The 20,808-nt window shown below is 45.5% G+C and overlaps 1 protein-coding gene across 1 annotated transcript in view; it reads left to right on the top strand.

Annotated features, from left to right (window-relative positions):
* NSMCE2 (NSE2 SUMO ligase component of SMC5/6 complex) overlaps positions 1–20,808 on the top strand; it is a 185,863-nt gene that overhangs the window by 77,958 nt on the left and 87,097 nt on the right. Inside the window, exon 4 of the mRNA XM_077809804.1 lies at positions 19,829–19,982. Within this exon, the coding sequence (XP_077665930.1) occupies positions 19,829–19,982 (154 nt within the window). The remainder of the gene's footprint in view (positions 1–19,828; positions 19,983–20,808) is intronic.

Genomic DNA, 20,808 nt, shown 5'->3' with positions numbered 1-20,808 from the left:
ATGGACAATAGGTGGACTGCAATCATTGCTGAGTGGTACCCACGAGAATAGAAAAGACCACCTGGTCGGCCTCCAAGAAGATGGGAAGATGACATTGTTAAACGTTTCGGATGAACGTGGAGAAGAAAGGCAAGAGTGCAAGAAGAATGGTGAACTTGTTGTGATCGACGCAGTCTTAATGACAGCTGAAGACCAACTGATCCAGTGATAAGCAGCTGAACCTAGTATCGCAAGAGCAAGGCCACTTCTAATTTAAATGTTTTGCTAATCTTAATTCTGTTTTTGGCACCTAGATACTACTGTGACTGGCACCTTATAAATAACTTAGATGGGAGATATATATCAAAGGGGAAGGAGAGAAGGTATGCAACTGAGTCATCTGTGTACAAATGGTATTGTCCTCCCATGAGCCAATATTATGCGTATAGGGAGATTGCAAACAATAGGGGATTGACATAAGGACCCCAGGGGACCCCTGTGAAGCAAAAAAGATGATAATATCTGTGAGTATCCTATAGGATCTGTTAGAAGAAAGTCACTGGCATACAGACTGGGAAAACTACCCAGTGCACACCACACCAAGGTGAGAAGAGAAAGATCCACAGTGACAGGAAGAGCTGATAAATTGTAGAGGGTGAAAATAGAAGTGAGACCTTTGGAGCATAGTCGCTAATAATTCTAGTGATGGATGTTGTGGTAGAAAATGGGATTGGAAAAGTAGGAACAATAGGTAAGGAAGAATGTGTAACATTGTATGAGACACCTAGTACAGACATATATATGTGTGGGGAATGCTCAAAGAGACAATTATTCCCTAAGACATACCCAGTGCTCCCAAGGAGGCACGAAGGAAATGAATCCTTAGTCCTGCCTATACCCCGCACCAGTATACAGAGTGGGACTGGCAAGCAATGGGGAGTATGCACCCAATAAAGGTGTGTAGTCAGTCATAGGCTTGCTCCCTGTGCTTGTAGGGGAGCTTGTGGAAGTGTTTTGTCCTAAAATGCCTTGTGGTGTTCCCCCTGGGCAGGGCTGGTTGGCACCACCCCCAGTGCAGGGTTGTGCTTTAAAAGCACAGCTGAGCCTGAGTGGAGCATTGTCATCCTGATATGCATATATGTATTACCTCCGTTAGTTTGGGCTGCAAGTGTCAGTTGAGGGTGTACACATTTTAACTAATGTCAATTCAAATAAAGCATGAGTCTGTTCTTAGCAATCCTGGTGTGGCTTCCAAAGAAAACTTTAAAGGTTATGTTTGGTTTTAATGAAGAATGACAACATGAGTCACACTGCCTGTTTGGAAAGTGCAGAGAAGAAATGCTGCCAGTAATGAAGAATTGCCTGGGAACAAGAACCGCATCGGATGAAACAAAAAAGTTCAACCAGAGTGGCAAATGAAAGGGTCCTGTTGACTTTTAGTTGAGGTATAACAAGGAAAGATGGAAGAGCGATCTTTTGAATATTTAAAGCATTTTTATACTTTGTTAAAATCAATAAAGCATTAGCATAACATTATGGACTATATTTTGCAGCTGGTATAAATCAGCATACCTTCATTGATTTCAATAGAGTTAAGTCGACATACACCAGCTTAGGATCTGGACTTCTATCCCTACATTGTGCAAAACATTTGGTTTCATTTAGTCAGCTCAACAAATGAAAGAAAATCATACAAGAGCAAACAGGTTGCTGAATTTGAAAGGTCTGATATTACTACCTTACTAAAGGTCTGATATTGCTACCTTAAGGCCTGCTTCTGTTCCCTTTGAAATCAATGCCAAAACTCTCATTAACTTCAGTAAAAAGAAAAGGAGTACTTGTGGCACCTTAGAGACTAACAAATGTATTTGAGCATAAGCTTTCGTGAGCTACAGCTCACTTTCGATGAAGTGAGCTGTAGCTCACGAAAGCTTATGCTCAAATACATTTGTTAGTCTCTAAGGTGCCACAAGAACTCCTTTTCTTTTTGCGGATACAGACGAACACAGCTGCTACTCTGAAACCTGTCATTAACTTCAGTGGGACCTTAAAGACACTAACTCCAATATATCTGTGTTAATTCATAGGGTTCTGAAAATACATTAATCAGCAGCTTGATAAACTGGTTGAACAGCCCGATACCTTTGCTGAATCATCCTTGCTAGGAGATGCTCCTTTGCGTTACCATTTCTAGCATGTTGTTAAAGCAAACAGCATTTCTGATAAGTAATAGTTATTTTTCTGTGATAGGGCATCACTTACGTTTAAACAAAACTACTTTGAACAAAACACGATATACCCCAATCTGCTGAAATTAAGCTGGATATTAAATGTGTTTGGGGTAGATTGTTATGGGCCTTGTACAGAGGATATAAAGGAGGAATAGTATCAATGAGCATTTCATTCACCAACCCCTCCTACCTGTCATGAAGCACAATTAAATTCAAGAGCAATTTTTAAGACCATTGTTTTGTAGGATTTTTTGTTTTGGCTTGTTAATATATCCAAGAGTCTTAAAGAAGCAAGCTCAAAAGAAACAATCATTTGGATGGTGCCAGAAGAGAAACCCAGTCCGACACTTTTTGTAAACAGGTAGGGATGGGGTTTTCAAAGGGAGTTAGGTGCTTGATTCTCATTGACTTTCCTCCTTTCTGCACTTTAGGAAACCCCACCTGTAATGCCTGTGTTTATTGCAGTTTCTTGTAATCAGGCACTGTCCCATTAGTGACAACTATGTCTAATGCAAGTATTTAACTTTGATCCCACTTCCTTTCCTCCTTGTCAGCCTTCCATCCTTCCCAAAACAGTGCCCAAAGAGACAAGGAAGATGAAGAATGTTCACAGGAATAGACTGTATAGTTTGCCCAGATGCCCTCTGTACTAAAGACCACTTGACATGTTAAAATATGTGCAATAGGGAAGTACAATCTACACCATAAGCTTTTTGTCTGAGTGCTATTCCTATCTCATAAGAGCACCAAGAAAAAAGCACATTTAATCCAGTATAGTTCAAAACATGACTTTTGCATTTGCACCCAAAAAATGGGCCCGAGCTGAAGGGGCACAATCTGCCTTGCTCAAAATCAGTATACACGATCCCGTTTTACATCAGACAAAGGCAGGAAAGACAATGGACGAGAATTGGCTTGTACTTACACCAGTGTGAATCCAGAGTAACTCTATTGACTTCAGTGGAATTTCTCTGGATTTACACTGATGTCAATAAGAGCAGAATTTGGCTTAGCATCCTTAACTTAGCCCTGGTCTACCCTGGGGGAAGGAGGAGCTCGACCTAAGATATGCAACTTCAGCTACGTGAATAGCGTTGCTGAAGTTGGTGTATCTTAGGTCAACTTACCTGGCCATGAGGACAGCAACAAGTCGACCGCTGCCGCTCCCCCGTCGACTCTGCTTCTGCCTCTCGCAAGCTGGAGTTCCGGAGTCAATGGGGAGCACTTTTGGGGATCGATATATTGCGTCTAGACGAGACGTGATAAATCGATCCCCGATAGATCGGTAGTGAAGACCTGTTCTTAGTTTTGAGGTTAAACATCTCCAACTGTGTGTGGAGTAGGGAAAAGTAACAACGTGGGCAGGTACTGAACCATTTAATTATGGGTTTAGTGGCAACCGTCAAGAACCAGACCTTTGAAATTCTACATCTGGACTTTTCTCCCCTAAGCTGTCTCTCCATCAAGGCTGCTGGGATATTGTTAACATGTGAACATTAATTTTCTGTTGTGCAGGCTCAGTATATTAAGTTGTGTGTCATAAATGTGGGTCAGCTTCTATAAATGTGCCTGTCTTGGTATTTCACAATCATTGCGGAAGGGTTTGCTCAATATGAGTCCCAACCCTGGAGCCGTGATGTAGAGTGTGTTCAGTCTCCTGAGTCAGATGTGGGCCCTGGGGCGGTTTTGACTGTGACAGAGCAATGTTCAAACTAGTGCAAATCCAGTTGCTGAGTGACAATATTCTTTGAGGTTGCCCTTGTGAAAGTTTCCAAGCACTGTGTTTTATTTGCATAACAACAAACGATATAACATTAACTAAGGATTTAAAGCCAGCCATTGAAGAATACTGTTTAAGTTGATCTGAAACTTAGCAGCCTGATTCAGTTACAGTGGTGACTCACTTAGAGTTGGTTCTCACATGATTCAGAAAGTATACAGATGACTCAACCAACAAAGTTACTTAGCTCCCATGCTATTTCCTCGCAATGAAAAAATGCTTATCAAAAAAATAAATAAAATTTGCAGCAGGAGCATTTGACTTTGCCCTGGGGTAAAATCAATGCATATGCTGAGTGAGTGCACATTTGTAAAATATTGTTTAGCAACTTAAGGCTGACATGAGACCATGTAGTATGAAAAAAATGGGCTGTAAATTTTATAACTTGTTTGACTCTGTAGCATTGCTAAGTAATAGAAGAACAGTCACCTAGACCTGGTGGAAGGACTGAGCAAGGCTGCCCCAACTCTGACCATTGTTAATTTATTCTGTCCTAACAGTCTCTTGGCCAAGATTTTCAGAAGTGAAAAAGTGATTTTGGATGCCTCAGTTTTTGGGTGCTTAACTTGAGACACTTTAAAAGGGCTGCATTGCATAAAATGCTGAATACCCACCCTCTGAAAATCAGGCCCCTTTAAGGTGTCTCAGTTTGGGCACCCCAAAAACTGAAGAATGCAGTATCAGTTGGCACTTTTGAAACTCTTGGTTGAGCCACATAACAATACCAAACCCACTGAGGTCAGAGGTCCTGCCCAGTTGGTAGATCTGCATGATGGTGGGCATTCATCAAGTATGCTGTCAGTCACAGAGTCAGTCTTAGAACTGCTTCCAACTTTCCCTAAACCACCTGTGGTGGCTGGCTGTAATGTAAATATAGCATGAATCTTCTCTGATAGTTCAGACTTAGCAGGAGGCACACAGGAAGTCCTTTTTCACATTGCCCCAGAAGAATATGAATACCTGGGTATCTGCATATCTCTTAGCTTTGTATCACTCTGTGGTCATCCTCACTTTTTTTCAATAAAGTAACAAAGGATTTGGAAAATGGAGAAGTTCTGCCCATCAGCAGGCTTGGCCTAATACATGTCATTAAAATGACTGTCGCTCTGCTTTGTACATCCCAGGCACCAATGATTTCCATTAAATTTCTAAACAGTGTCTTTAAAAAAATAAAAATCCAACTTTTATTGGGAAAAGCTCCCCAGACTAATGGGAACAAATAATAATTAATTATCTGCTTTCTCCTTTAGGTAATTGAGGGAAAGTTAAAGTTAACATTTGCAGATTGTTCACTCTCTGAAACAGGCCTAAAATAGCGTGTGATAAAAGAACTGCATTCTACCTACCGCAAAAATTCCACATTGCTCTCTGCTTTGCAGTGGTTTAGCATATCACATCTCCAGGACTACTTTCCTGCCTATTTTTCTCTCTGTGTTTTTCTCTCTTTAAATTGTGGAAGTCCCATAGGTCCATGTCTTAATCTGCTCACTGTTTATGGCTACCTTTCCGTCAGTTAACCTAAAAGAGAAAGCAGAAAGTTGGCTTTGGGCTTAAAGCACAGGACTGGCCTGTTTATTCCTGGCTCTTACAATCTCCCTTTGCAGCCTTAGACCAGAGCCTTCATCTCTTCATGCTTCAGTCTCCTTATCTGTAAAATAGGGTTTACTGTGGTTATGTGACGCTAGTTTGGAGCTAAATTCGTTAATATTTGTAAAGTGCTTTGAGATGCTCAAGGGGAAGAGGCAAGGTCCGAAAAACTGAACTGGTCTACATGGGATTTCACTAGTTAGTGCCTTTTTAGATACTGATCCCATACACTGTGCGGGCAGTTCTTAAAGCTGGCTCCATTTAAGTCAATGGCAAACTTGCATTGACTTCACTGGCACCAGGATTTGGTCTTAATCAGTTGACTTCCTTGTCCTTTGATTATGCTATTCAGGGAAGTAAAAACTGTCTACTTACTATCCAATACAATGTCTGGCTTAAACATGGTACATAAATGCATATGCGCTAGGTCGGTGGGATATGCTGGTTTCTGGGGGCAGAACTCAACTGCCTTTCATGTGATACTCACAATAGCAAGGAGAGGGTCCATAGCAGAATACACTGCTGAGCCAAGACACTTTGTTAAAATGCAGCCAGAGAAACCAGACATGTAACATGCAGCATTGGTATATCTTGGAAACCTCACAGTAAACAAGCACTGCCCATTATTATTCATAGCAGCCGTTTTGTCACACCACAATTTAATCTACCAACAACAGAGTCAGGAGGTATGGTCTGTCACCAAGGGGGAGTGGGTCTGCTGGCATGTGAGTTGTACCTAGGTAGCATGCATAATCACAATTTTTTGTTGCAACAGTCGTAATAAAACTGCATTGTGTTTCTAAATATACATACCCAATAGGAATGCTGGTACAACATGCATGAGGGTACAGTGACGAAATCATTGGCCTGTGCGGCTGTTAATGTATGATTTGTGTCTTCTTCACCCAAAGCCAATGATACATACAAATGTGGCTTTTCTCTTTTGGGGGACTATCACTGTTGCCTTTGGTACTGCTGTAAACAAGCTGTTGTAACCAACACCTCTGCTCAAATGTGTCCTGACCGCTCCCAGTCCATCATTATATGTCATTTCCAGGTTGTTTTGGAGGGTGTACTTGCCTCCACCCCCCATTTCAAAATCATATGCATCTCTCAATGTATTGACTCATGGCTCTGCAAAGTGTTGCTTAGCATGCTCTTATGTAAGAACATAAGAATGGCCATACTGGGTCAGACCATCTAGCCCAGTATCCTGTCTTCCGACAGTGGCCAATGCCAGGTGCCCAAGAGGGAATGAACAGAACATGCAATCATCCCATGCCATCCCATGTCACCCATTCCCAGCTTCTGGCAAACAGATGCTAGGGACACCATCCCTGCCCATCCTGGCAAATAGCCCTTGATGGACCTATCCTCCATGAATTTATCTAGTTCTTTTTTGATCCCTGTTATAGTCTTAGCCTTCACAACATCGTCTGGCAAAGAGTTCCACAGGTTGACTGTATGTTGTGTGAAGAAATATTTCCTTTTGTTTGTTTTAAACCTGCTGCCTATTATTTTAATTTGGTGACCCCTAGTTCTTGTGTTATGAGAAGGAGTAAATAATACTTTCTTATTTACTTTCTCCACACCAGTAATGATTTTATAGACCTCTATCATATCCCCCCTTATTAGTCTCTTTTCTAATCTGAAAAGTCCCAATCTTATTAATCTCTCCTTATGCTCATCTTGGCTGACAGCACTACTCTAAGGTCATTCATCTAACATACTTTGCGTGGTTCCTGTGCAAAGTAACTTGTACCAACATTTACAAGGTGTGAATGGCTCTAGGTTTGTCTGGGGGAATTTATCTGACATGCTGCACAGACTGAGAATCAAATACGTCACAGAATGGGTGTCACTTTGCCACCCCCAGTGTTCATGTAGTCCCCATTCTTCTTTTTGTCGTGTTGATAGTTCTTGACACCTTACATCCCTATGAATAAGGAGTGGGTTAGGAGTACTACCGTGAGCCAGAATGTACCTACTGTGGTGTACTGCTGACACAATATATGTTGTATTGCAATCCTGTCCTCCCAAGACGAGTTGGGACTGATGTCAAGGTTCATGTGCATTTGTAGTTTTGTGTATCTCTGTATTACACCGCTTTCCACCTGTTTCATGGGACAGCATAAGCATCACAAGAGAGAAACTGCTTGTGCACAACAAGCTTGTTTACGCTGTTATTATCAGGGCTCAGAAATCAGTTTGTCACAGAAAAACACGGAATTTGTATTTTTACAGAGAGTCTTTTATTTTTACATTTTGTGAACAAATGAAAACCTATACAGTAGAACCTGGTTTATCCGAGCCTCCATTATCCAGCCCTCTGTATTAACTGAACCACCAACTGCCTGGGGCTGACCACCCGAGCGTCAGCTGCTGTCAGCCCTGGGGCGGCTGGTAGTTCAGTTAATATGGGGAGCTGGATAATGGAGGCTTGGATAAATGGGATTCAATTGTATATCGATAAAACATTGTGTTCAACTGATACTCAAGTGATGAGAGGGATCTCCCTCCCTTTGAACATGAACCGGACTCGAATTTCACCTTTCAGATGTGTGAACTAAGTGATTGTTGATCTACACATAAAGGAATGTCCTTTTGATGTCTGTCTAATCTGGCCCTCGAGGTGTCAGCCACTAATCACGGGCAGTCTGACCTAGTGTTTTGAGCAAGAGTCCCTCCTACCAGTTAGAGCTGAATCCACATGAGGGAATCCTAGAATATCAGGGTTGGAAGGGACCTCAGGAGGTCATCTAGTCCAACCCCCTGCTCAAAGCAGGACCAATCCCCAACTAAATCATCCCAGCCAGGGCTTTGTCAAGCCTGATCTTAAAAATATCTAAGGAAGGAGATTCCACCACCTCCCTAGGTAACGCATTCCAGTGTTTCACCACCCTCCTAGTGAAAAAGTTTTTCCTAAAATCCAGCCTAAACCTCCCCCACTGCAACTTGAGACCATTACTCCTTGTTCTATCATCAGCTACCACTGAGAACAGTCTAGATCCATCCTCTTTGGAACCCCCTTTCAGGTAGGTGAAAGCAGCTATCAAATCCCCCCTCACTCTTCTCTTCTGCAGACTAAACAATCCCAGTTCCCTCAGCCTCTCCTCATAAGTCATGTGTTCCAGTCCCCTAATCATTTTTGTTGCCCTTCGCTGGACTCTTTCCAATTTTTCCACATCCTTCTTGTAGTGCGGGGCCCAAAACTGGACACAGTACTCCAGATGAGGCCTCACCAACGTCGAAGAGAGAGAAACGATCACGTCCCTCGATCTGCTGGCAATGCCCCTACATATACATCCCAAAATGCCATTGGCCTTCTTGGCAACAAGGGCACACTGTTGACTCATATCCAGCTTTTCGTCCACTGTAACCCCTAGGTCCTTTTCTGTTGAACTGCTGCTGAGCCATTCGGTCCCTAGTCTGTAGCGGTGCATGGGATTCTTCCGTCCTAAGTGCAGGACTCTGCACTTGTCCTTGTTGAACCTCATCAGATTTCTTTTGGCCCAATCCTCTAATTTGTCTAGCCCTCCTTATCCTATCCCTACCTCTCCTCCCAGTTTAGTGTCATCTGCAAACTTGCTGAGGGTGCAATCCACACCATCCTCCAGATCATTTATGAAGATATTGAACAAAACCAGCCCCAGGACCGACCCTTGGTGCACTCCACTTGATACCGGCTGCCAACTAGACATGGAGCCATTGATCACTACCCTTTGAACCCAACAATCTAGCCAGCTTTCTATCCACCTTATAGTCCATTCATCCAGCCCATACTACTTTAACTTGCCGGCAAGAATACTGTGGGAGACTGTGTCAAAAGCTTTGCTAAAGTCAAGGAACAACACGTCCACCACTTTCCCCTCATCCACAGAGCCAGTTATCTTGTCATAGAAGGCAATTAGATTAGTCAGGCATGACTTGCCCTTGGTGAATCCATGCTGACTGTTCCTGATCACTTTCCTCTCCTCTAAGTGCTTCAGAATTGATTCCTTGAGGACCTGCTCCATGATTTTTCCAGGGACTGAGGTGAGGCTGACTGGCCTGTAGGTCCCAGGATCCTCCTTCTTCCCTTTTTTAAAGATGAGTACTACATTAGCCTTTTTCCAGTCATCCGGGACTTCCCCCAATCGCCATGATAACTACATGAGTTTTCAAAGATAATGGCCAATGGCTCTGCAATCACATCCGCCAACTCCTTTAGCACTCACGGATGCAGCGGATCTGGCCCCATGGACTTTTGCTCATCCAGCTTTTCTAAATAGTCCTGAATCACTTCTTTCTCCACAGAGAAGGAAGTCCAGGAGCAAAGTCAGGGTTGCAGAATCAAAGCCTAAGCTGAAGGTGTGACTGGTGTCACAGCCAGAAGGTGTAGCAGAGGGCCAGAGCTGGGTGTCAGAAACCAAAGCCTAAGCCAAAGGGTTAACTGGAGTTACAGACAGAAAGTGGATCCGAGGGTCTGAGCCACGAGTCAGAAATCAAGAAGAAGCTGGGAGCTAGACCCAGGCGTGGGACCAAGCACAGCTGCAGGCTAGAAATGCATTGAGCAGACACTGGACTGCTGCTGCTACTGAGCTGAGGTATCAGCCTGCAGACTCCTTCAGTCAGGCGATGCAGTCAATCAGACAGCTTCTGTCAAGGCCTGCCACGCTCATTAAGTTGCCAGGAGAGGGATTCTGCTGCAGGCAAAGCCCCTGATACTAGGTTTATATATTATGCGTGGTATCTGAGCACCTGTCGTTTCCCAACCGTATATGTCCTGCTAGTAAGGTGATTTCAGGCCATAGCATGAATTAATGTATCTCAGTCATGAAATGACTCTTGGGAGTGGAATTATATTGTTGCTTTTGAAGATCTCTAGAATTGCTCACCTTCTCTTTAGAAAGTAGTTGCTTAGTTCTTGCTGATTTGCTAGATTTACCAGAGTGTGGTTTTGCTGTCACCGGGTGAGGGAATTGAGCTATTGGCCTTTGGTTGATACAGATGATAAAGGTGTTGTATCAGGGGCGCTGGAACAGGGGGGCCAGGAAGCTATGGCCTCCCACTTTTTACCAGCTATAAGGGTGAATGGTGGTGGGGCAAAGAGGAGTGAGCAGGGGGTGGGATGTTGGGGGGAAGAGGTGCTGGGGGTGGTGTGAGGGTGGGAGCATGGGGAGAAGGGGTGGTGTGGGGGTGGGGCCTTGGGGGAAGGGGCGGGGTGAGGGTGGGGGCTCAGGAAGAAGGGGTAGCAGGGGGCGGGGCCCCAGTTCGAGTGCCTGTGGCCCCACCCACTTTTAGGGACCTTCTGCGGCTCCTGTGTTGTCCTGTGTGTAGAATCCATGTTAATTCTGCAGTCATTTACCTTGGTCAGCTGTAAGGTCCATGCTTGCTGCAAGTTATCCAAATGCAATCTCTCAGATAACAAACACCAATCCTTGGTAATGTAATGATGCAAGTTCTGGCCCTTGGTTTATGTGGTTTTCTTGCTCACATGAATGTCATGCCCTTGTTCAATGCCACATCTGAAGTGCTTCCACTGCTGGAGGTTGGGAGTGGGAGAGGCTATCGTCCCGTACGGTGAGATAGGTCCTGTTATACCATCACGACTGCATTTGACCATGCCACGCATCTCAGTTATGGTTCTGGTGTATTGTTTAAGGACAATAGGCTGACAGTGCCTTGAGCACAGAGCTGTGCTCTCGACTCACGTGAGTCACAAACAGAGCAGAAAGCGAATCGCATGGTCCTCAGTGCCTTACCTCTGACTCTTTTTTTTCCTGTGATAACTACATCAGTGTGCGTGGTGAGCTCCTGTTTGCTTGTGGGATGATAATCTGTAGAGAGGGACAAGTGCTTGTGTAGCGTGACTGGCATTGTCTCTGTGGCACATAGCTGTCGGAAGCTTTATTCTTTGCTTCTTGCGTGAGCCTCAGCAACTTTGGGATCACAAATGTGGGCACGGCTTGTGGTCTGCCTGACTGTATCTAGCAGAAGCTGCTGCTGTTACATAAGTTATTTAGTCACTGTGCTATCGTTATTGCTAGGGTGTGGGTCCTAGCGATTGACTGCTCTTAGGATATGACTCAGGGGTGCAGGCATACATCCATTAGTTACATATCAAGCAATGAGAGTGATAGCAGTCTGGTGAAGTTGCTGTAGAGAGGCGTATATGTGAAGCATACACTGTCTGAATAGTGTGTCCTATTGTACTGGTTTTTACATGTGTTTCAGCTTGGTAACTGTTTTCTTGTGCTTACAGGTTTCAGAGTAACAGCCGTGTTAGTCTGTATTCGCAAAAAGAAAAGGAGTACTTGTGGCACCTTAGAGACTAACCAGTTTATTTGAGCATGAGCTTCATTGTGCTTACAGTTTCTGAAGGCCTTGAGTTTTGCAACTGAGTGCAGAACAATGATGCTTTCTGTTGTGACTGAGCCTCTCCTGGAGCAATTTGCCGGGCTGAGTCCTAAATTTGTCTGTTAATGCAGCACTTGCATACTGCCGATTAGCACTGCTTGCCCTGGGCATGGGATGGCTATTTCTAGTTGGCTCCTTTGCCTCAAAGAGCAGGTGCTAGGAGTACAGTCACCTGCTGCTTGGCTGTTCTGTAGCTATCTGTGCCCTGGTATAAACTAGGACTTTAGGTCGAATTTAGCAGCGTTAAATCGATGTAAACCTGCACCCGTCCACACGATGAAGCCCTTTATTTCGACTTAAAGGGCTCTTAAAATCGATTTCCTTACTCCACCCCTGACAAGTGGATTAGCGCTTAAATCGACCTTGCCGGGTCGAATTTGGGGTACTGTGGACACAATTCGACGGTATTGGCCTCCGGGAGCTTTCCCAGAGTGCTCCATTGTGACCGCTCTGGACAGCACTCTCAACTCAGATACACCGGCCAGGTAGACAGGAAAAGAACCGCAAACTTTTGAATCTCATTTCCTGTTTGGCCAGCGTGGCAAGCTGCAGGTGACCATGCAGAGCTCATCAGCAGAGGTAACCATGATGGAGTCCCAGAATCACAAAAGAGCTCCAGCATGGACTGAATGGGAGGTACGGGATCTGATAGCTGTATGGGGAGAGGAATCCGTGCTATCAGAACTCCGTTCCAGTTTTCAAAATGCCAAAACATTTGTCAAAATCTCCCAGGGCATGAAGGACAGAGGCCATAACAGGGACCCGAAGCAGTGCCGCGTGAAACTGAAGGAGCTGAGGCAAGCCTACCAGAAAACCAGAGGGACGAACGGCCCCTCCGGGTCAGAGCCCCAAACATGCCGCTTCTATGATGAGCTGTATGCCATTTTAGGGGGTTCAGCCACCACTACCCCAGCCGTGTTGTTTGACTGCTTCAATGGAGATGGAGGCAACACAGAAGCAGGTTTTGGGGACGAAGAAGATGATGATGATGATGATGAGGTTGTAGATAGCTCACAGCAAGCAAGCGGAGAAACCGGTTTTTCCAACAGCCAGGAACTGTTTCTCACCCTGGACCTGGAGCCAGTACCCCCCGAACCCTCCCAAGGCTGCTTCCTGGACCCGGCAGGCGGAGAAGGGACCTCCGGTGAGTGTACCTTTTTAAAATACTATACATGGTTTAAAAGCAAGCATGTGAAAGGATTACTTTGCCCTGGCATTCGCTCTCCTGGATGTACTCCCAAAGCCTTTGCAAAAGATTTCTGGAGAGGGCAGCCTTATTGCATCCTTCATGGTAGGACACTTTACCACTCCAGGCCAGTAACACGTACTCAGGAATCATTGTACAACAAAGCATTGCAGTGAATGTTTGCTGGCATTCAAACAATATCCGTTCTTTATCTCTCTGTGTTATCCTCAGGAGAGTGAGATATCATTCATGGTCACCTGGTTGAAATAGGGTGCTTTTCTTCAGGGGACACTCAGAGGAGCCCGTTCCTGCTGGGCTGTTTGCCTGCAGCTGAACAGAAATGTTCCCCGCTGTTAGCCACAGGGAGGGGGGAGGGTTGAGGGGGTAGCCACGCGGTGGGGGGAGGCAAAATGCGACCTTGTAACGAAAGCACATGTGCTATGTATGTAATGTTAACAGCAAGGTTTAGCCTGAAAGAGTGTAGCCACTGTTTTATAAAATGTATCTTTTTAAATACTGCTGTCGCTTTTTTTTTCTCCACCAGCTGCATGTGTTTCAATGATCACAGGATCTTCTCCTTCCCAGAGGCTAGTGAAGATTAGAAAGGAAAAAAAAACACACTTGTGATGAAATGTTCTCTGAGCTCATGCTGTCCTCCCCCACTGACAGAGCACAGACAAATGCGTGGAGGCAAATAATGTCAGAGTGCAGGAAAGCACAAAATGACCAGGAGGAGAGGTGGCGGGCTGAAGACAGGGCTGAAGCTCAAATGTGGCGGCAGCGTGATTAGAGGAGGCAGGATTCAATGCTGAGGCTGCTGGAGGACCAAACCAGTATGCTCCAGTGTATGGTTGAGCTGCAGCAAAGGCAGCTGGAGCACAGACTGCCACTACAGCCCCTGTGTAACCAACCGCCCTCCTTCCCAAGTTCCATAGCCTCCACACCCAGACGCCCAAGAACGCGGTGGGGGGGCCACCGGCCAACCAGCCACTTCGCCACAGAGGATTGCCCAAAAAAAAGAAGGCTGGCATTCAATAAGTTTTAAAGTTGTAAACTTTTAAAGTGCTGTGTGGCATTTTCCTTCCTTCCTCCACCACCCCTCCTGGGCTACCTTGGTAGTCATCCCCCTATTTGTGTGATGAATGAATAAAGAATGCATGAATGTGAAGCAACAATGACTTTATTGCCTCTGCAAGCAATGATTGAAGGGAGGAGGGGAGGGTGGTTAGCTTACAGGCAAGTAGAGTGAACCAAGGGGCGGGGGGTTTCATCAAGGAGAAACAAAGAGAACTTTCACACCGTAGCCTGGCCAGTCATGAAACTGGTTTTCAAAGCTTCTCTGATGCGTACCGCGCCTCCTGTGCTCTTCTAACCGCCCTGGTGTCTGGCTGCGCGTAACCAGCAGCCAGGCGATTTGCCTCAACCTCCTACCCCGCCATAAACGTCTCCCCCTTACTCTCACAGATATTGTGGAGCACACAGCAAGCAGTAATAACAGTGGGAATATTGGTTTCGCTGAGGTCTAAGCGAGTCAGTAAACTGCGCCAGCGCGCCTTTAAACATCCAAATGCACATTCTACTACCATTCTGCACTTGCTCAGCCTGTAGTTGAACAGCTCCTGACTACTGTCCAGGCTGCCTGTGTACGGCTTCATGAGCCATGGCATTAAGGGGTAGGCTGGGTCCCCAAGGATACATATAGGCATTTCAACATCCCCAACAGTTATTTTCTGGTCTGGGAATAAAGTCCCTTCCTGCAGCTTTTGAAACAGACCATAGTTCCTGAAGATGCGAGCATCATGTACCTTTCCTGGCCATCCCACGTTGATGTTGGTGAAACGTCCCTTGTGATCCACCAGAGCTTGCAGCAATATTGAAAAGTACCCCTTGCGGTTTATGTACTCGCCGGCTTGGTGCTCCGGTGCCAAGATAGGGATATGGGTTCCATCTATGGCCCCACCACAGTTAGGGAATCCCATTGCAGCAAAGCCATCCACTATGACCTGCACATTTCCCAGGGTCACTACCCTTGATATCAGCAGATCTTTGATTGCGTGGGCTACTTGCATCACAGCAGCCCCAACAGTAGATTTGCCCACTCCAAATTGATTCCCAACTGACTGGTAGCTGTCTGGCGTTGCAAGCTTCCACAGGGCTATCGCCACTCGCTTCTCAACTGTGAGGGCTGCTCTCATCTTGGTATTCATGCGCTTCAGGGCAGGGGAAAGCAAGTCACAAAGTTCCATGAAAGTGTCCTTATGCATGCGAAAGTTTCGCAGCCACTGGGAATCGTCCCAGACCTGCAACACTATGCGGTCCCACCAGTCTGTGCTTGTTTCCCGAGCCCAGAATCGGCGTTCCACAGCATGAACCTGCCCCATTAGCACCATGATGCATGCATTGGCAGGGCCCATGCTTTCAGAGAAATCTGTGTCTGTGTCCATGTCCTGATCACTCACGTGACCACGCTGACGTCGCCTCCTCGCCCAGTATTGCTCTGCCAGGTTCCGGTGCTGCATATACTGCTGGATAATGCATGTGGTGTTTAATATGCTCCTAATTGCCAAAGTGAGCTGAGCGGCCTCCATGCTTGCCTTGGTATGGTGTCTGCACAGAAAAAAGGCGTGGAACGATTGTCTGCCGTTGCTCTGACGGAGGGAGGGGCGACTGACGACACGGCTTACAGGGTTGGCTTCAGGGAGCTAAAATCAACAAAGGGGGTGGCTTTACATCAAGGAGTATTTCAGGCAAGACTTCACGAAGGGTTCCAATAAGAAATGGTGCACCTAAGTTATTATTCTTATTGGAACAAGGAGGTTAGTCTGGCCTCTGATTGATACATGGCTAGATTTACCTTGCTGCACCTTCTCTGTGAGTGTCTGCAGTGTGACCTAGAGGAATGAGTCCCCTAGACAGGGGACGGGGGGGAAGCAAATGAGTACAAAACAAATCTGGTCTGTTTCTTGTTTTGATCCACTCCATCTATCTTTTACATCTTTGGCTGGCAGCAGACGGTGCAGAAGGACTGCATGCCATCCACATCTCATGGCTGCTCGGCAGAAGATGGTACAGTACGACTGCTAGCCATCCTCATCTCTTGCCTGCCTGGCAGAAGATGGTACAATACGACTGCTAGCCATCCTCACCTATTGCCTGCCCGGCAGAAGATGGTACAGTAGGACTGCTAGCAATCCGTATCGCCTGCCTGCTCACCATAAGACGGTTCAATAGGACTGACTGCAGGACTAAAGAGAATGACCTGGTCAAGTCACTCCAAATTTAGTCCCTGCACCCATGTCTGCCCAGGCGCTTCCGGCCGACGTGGCCAGGAGCACCTCGGACATGACAATGACTGCTACCAGTCGTATTGCATCGTCTGCTGCCAGAAGGCAATGGGTTGCTGCTACTGTGTAGCAATGCAGTATCGCGTCTGCCAGTACCCAGGAGACATACGGTGACAGTGAGCTGAGCGGGCTCCATGCTTGCCGTGATATGGCGTCTGCACAGGTAACTCAGGAAAAAAGGCGCGAAACGATTGTCTGCCCTTGCTTTCACAGAGGGAGGGAGGGAACGGGGGCCTGACGATATGTACCCAGAACCACCCGCAACAATGTTTTAGCCCCATCAGGCATTGGGATCTCAACCCAGAATTCCAATGGGCAGCGGAGACTGCGGGAACTGTGGGATAGCTACCCACAGTGCAACGCTCCGGAAGTCGACTCTAGCCTTGGTACTGTGGAAGCGCTCCGCCGAGTTAATGCACTTAATGCACTTAGAGCATTTTCTGTGAGGACACACACACTCGAATATATAAAACCGATTTCTAAAAAAACAACTTCTATAAATTTGACCTAATTCCGTAGTGTAGACATACCCTGTGAGCCTTGCTGCTGACGGTTGGTCTACTGTTGGTTTTTCCAGCCTTCTTCATATCCCAGAGCCTGTTTCCTGCCTGTGGGTGTGGTCACTGTGCTCTCTTGGGGTATGTCTACAGAGGAATAAAAGGCCTGCGGCATGGCCCGGATCTGCTGACTTAGGCTTGCGGGGCTAGGGTTGCGGGGCTAAAAGTTGCAGTGTAGACGTTCAGGCTTGGGCTGGAGCCTGAGCTTTGAGACCCTCCACCCTTGCAGGGACCCAGAGCTCATGTCCCAGCCCAAGCCCGAATGTCTGCAAAAGCAGTTTTTCAGAGCCCAAGCCTTGCAAACCTGAGTCACCTGACCTGGGACAGACGTGGTTTTTTAGCCCTGTGTAGACATACTTTGGGTAGTTATTGTGGCTGGCCACCAAGTAGAACTGTTGTCATGTCTTTCTTGCAGCAAGTATTTTCTGGCTTTAAGACTACATGGTTTTCTATTATTTCTCTGGTCCATTGTCACGAGAGGCAACCTGCATCTCCCTTGCGGTCTCTGCCAAACGGGCTTTGCCCTTGACAGGCCTGCTATTTCGATGGATAAATTTGCCCTGCCTTCATGGACGGCCGAGTTTCCCTGGGGCTCTGTAGCCTTTTGAGTATTCTCGCACAACCTGCTTCCCCACAAGAGTCTGCTGCACAGACATGGCTTCTTCAGCTCTTGAAATTGAGTATTACATCTGGGGCTGCCAGGTGTCCAGTTTTTGACTGGAACACCTGGTCGAAAAAGAACTCTGGCATCTCAAGTCAGCACCACTGACTGGGCTATTAAAAGTCTAGTCGGCAGTGCAGTGGGGTGAAGGCAGGTTCTCTGCCTGCCCTGGCTCCGCGCAGCTCCCAGAAGCGACCGGGAACCGTAGCCAGTTGGAGATGTGGAACTGTGGGGGTGTCACCTGCGGGTGCGGGCAGTGCACACCACGCAGAGCCGTCTGGCCATGCCTCCACCTAGGGGCCGGACATGGTGACCGCTTCCAGGAGCTGCGTGGAGCCAGGGAAGGCAGGAAGCCTGCCTTAGCCCTGCTGCGCCGCCACCTGAGAGCCGCCTGAAATAAGCATTGCCTGGTTGGAGCCCGCACCCCTGCCCCAGCCCACAACCTGAACCCTTCATTTTTGGCCCCTCCCCAGAGCCCGCACCCCCTTCTGCATCCTAACCCCCTGCCCCAGCCCAGTGAAAGTGAGTGGGGGGGAGCAAGCAATGGAGGGAGAGGGACTGGAGTAAGTGGAGGCCAGGGCCTTGGAGAAGGGGTGGGGCAGGGCCTCGGGGAAGGGATGGGGCAGGGGGCGGAGCAAGGGTGTTCGATTCTGTGCCGTTAGAAAGATAGCAACCCTCATTACACCAGGGGTCTCTAGCCTCTTTGTACCTCTTGGAACCAGTAGGGGATATGGTATAACGGCTTGACCTGGCTGATGCACCAAGTAACCTTCCTTGACAGGCCTCTGTTTTCTCTTTTGCAGCCCTATTGCATGCCTGGGGGTATGGTTAGGTCTAGCATGGGAGGTAGAGTAAGGTTGGCTCAAGTGAAATGTTGTGTCTCTCCCTTCCTCTTTCAGATATGCAACCTGTTGGTCTGTCTATCCCCATTTACAATTGGCTGGGGCAATAATCACATGGCACAGTGTTACAAAATGAAAGAAAAAAAAATCTAAGTCTCTTTTTTGGATTATCAAAATGCTTTTCCTATGGTTGGGACAGGGTGTCTCTCACTCATCATACAGTGAGTGCCCTCACTTTCAGCCTCCAACATTCTCTTCTTCCATCATGCCCACATGTAAATACTCTGAAGGGTAAGGATCACAACTCTTCACCAGCCTGTAAAGCACATTGCTCACTGTTGGTGATATGCAAATAAATAAGCTGTGTTTCCTTATATATTAGCTTTTTGTATTATTTTGTTTGGTACTGTGCTCATTCATGGATATAGATTGTAATCTCCTCATCAGAGCTGGTTTGAAAATGAGAGGAAAACATATGCAAAAATGTTCATGAAATTTCAGCTCCATTTTTTGTAGAAATTTCATTGTTCGTGAAATTTTCCAGCCAGCTCTTTAGGGCAGGAACTTATTGTTTGGAAAACTTCACATATCTTAAGTCTGGCCTAGTGGATAGAACACTGGATTGGAGCTCAGGAGACCTGGGTTCCATTCCTGCTTCTGGCTTACTCAGAGACCTTGGGGAAATCCCTTCACCTCTGTTTCTCAGATTCTCAATCTGTAAAATGATGATAATGTTATTTACCATTTTTGTAAAGTTCTATATAAGAGCTAGATGATAATAGTATAAGGTGCCTATGTAATAGGGTGACCAGATGTCCTGATTTTATAGGGACAGTCTCAATTTTGGGGTCTTTTTCTTTTATATGTTCCTATTACCCCACACCCCTGTCCCAGTTTTTCATACCTGCTGTCTGGTCACCCTCGTATGCATGCAACATTACCCTGGATGCCATTAAAATCTTTATACTCAGGGTTGTTAACTGCATACCTCATACTACAATTTTTCTCTATTCTGAGTAGAGGGAAGACTGCCTGTACAGCAGCACAGGTAAATGTCTCTGTGAATTAACTGTCTAGATTTTAAGGATGACCACTGGATATATAAATAATTGCCATGGGGTTATGGTTCCAGATTGTTACAGCCTTTGGTTTAGTGGGAGACTGGAGAAAATCTCGTTAGATTCATATTATTGCACTCTCTGCTTTGGGTTGGGGGATTATATTATAGAGAGTAACAAAGTTGCATTTATTTTTCTTTTCAGATAAAACAAGACAAACCAGAAAATATACCAGATCTAAAAGATTTAGTAAAAAAAAAATTCACTGCATTGGAAAGCAAAAACGATGACTCAGATTTGCAAAGAAATGAAAAATATATACATTTTATGGAACAGCTTAAAAGAATGAGAAAACAGTGTAAGTCTTCATTTTTTAAAATAATGGTTTCCTGGAAATACAGTGTGGTTCTATATACTTATAATATGTTGGTTTATTAATAGAATGTTTTAAAATACAAACCAGCCAAACAGAACTCAGATATTTATATGCATTCCTCATACAGGACTTATTTAAATTTATCATTCACATAGTTAAGTGAACAGCCCAGTAAGTAACAACCTTATTATTTTATTTAATCTGTCATAGTGCTTGTCTTATTTGCATACATATGCAATGCAAAGCTTCTTTCACATCCCTTTTTTCTGTTTGAAGGTGGGTTTTTCTTTTAAAAATACTCTTTTCTCTGAATTGGTAAGATCTCCAAAAAGGAGATCCTAGGTAAGCTGTTTTCATTTGTTGTTTTAACAAATTGCCCCTATTTCACAACTTAGGATATGTTGCAACCCTAAAGAGACCTTTGCTTTAATCGTAGAACTATATTGCTGGAAAATGCTTACTGTGTGTGTTCTCAGGTTTACTGCTTCTACACACGCACTGTGTAGCTTATTAAAATCTGTCTGGCTTAATTCATGTTGATTGACCAAGTGGTAAAATTGTAAATTATTGCGCTCGAGCTGTCAGAGAAGTGAGGAAGTTAGCAGTTCTAATGTTTATACAAGACAACAAAATTGTGTTTGGTTTTTTTTATTGCACAGTGACTGTAATAGCTATTAAAAAATCATTCTGAGCAGCCATGCTGGGAAAATTCATGGGTCCTAAAATCATATGTATCATTCTCACCCTGTCCCATCATTACACTTTAGAATCATATTGTTTCGCTTTCCATCCCTTGACCCCTGTCCCT

This window comes from Eretmochelys imbricata, chromosome 2 (assembly GCF_965152235.1).
Source record: "Eretmochelys imbricata isolate rEreImb1 chromosome 2, rEreImb1.hap1, whole genome shotgun sequence".
Lineage (NCBI taxonomy): Eukaryota > Metazoa > Chordata > Testudines > Cheloniidae > Eretmochelys > Eretmochelys imbricata.
This window is presented reverse-complemented; position numbering and strand designations above follow the sequence as displayed.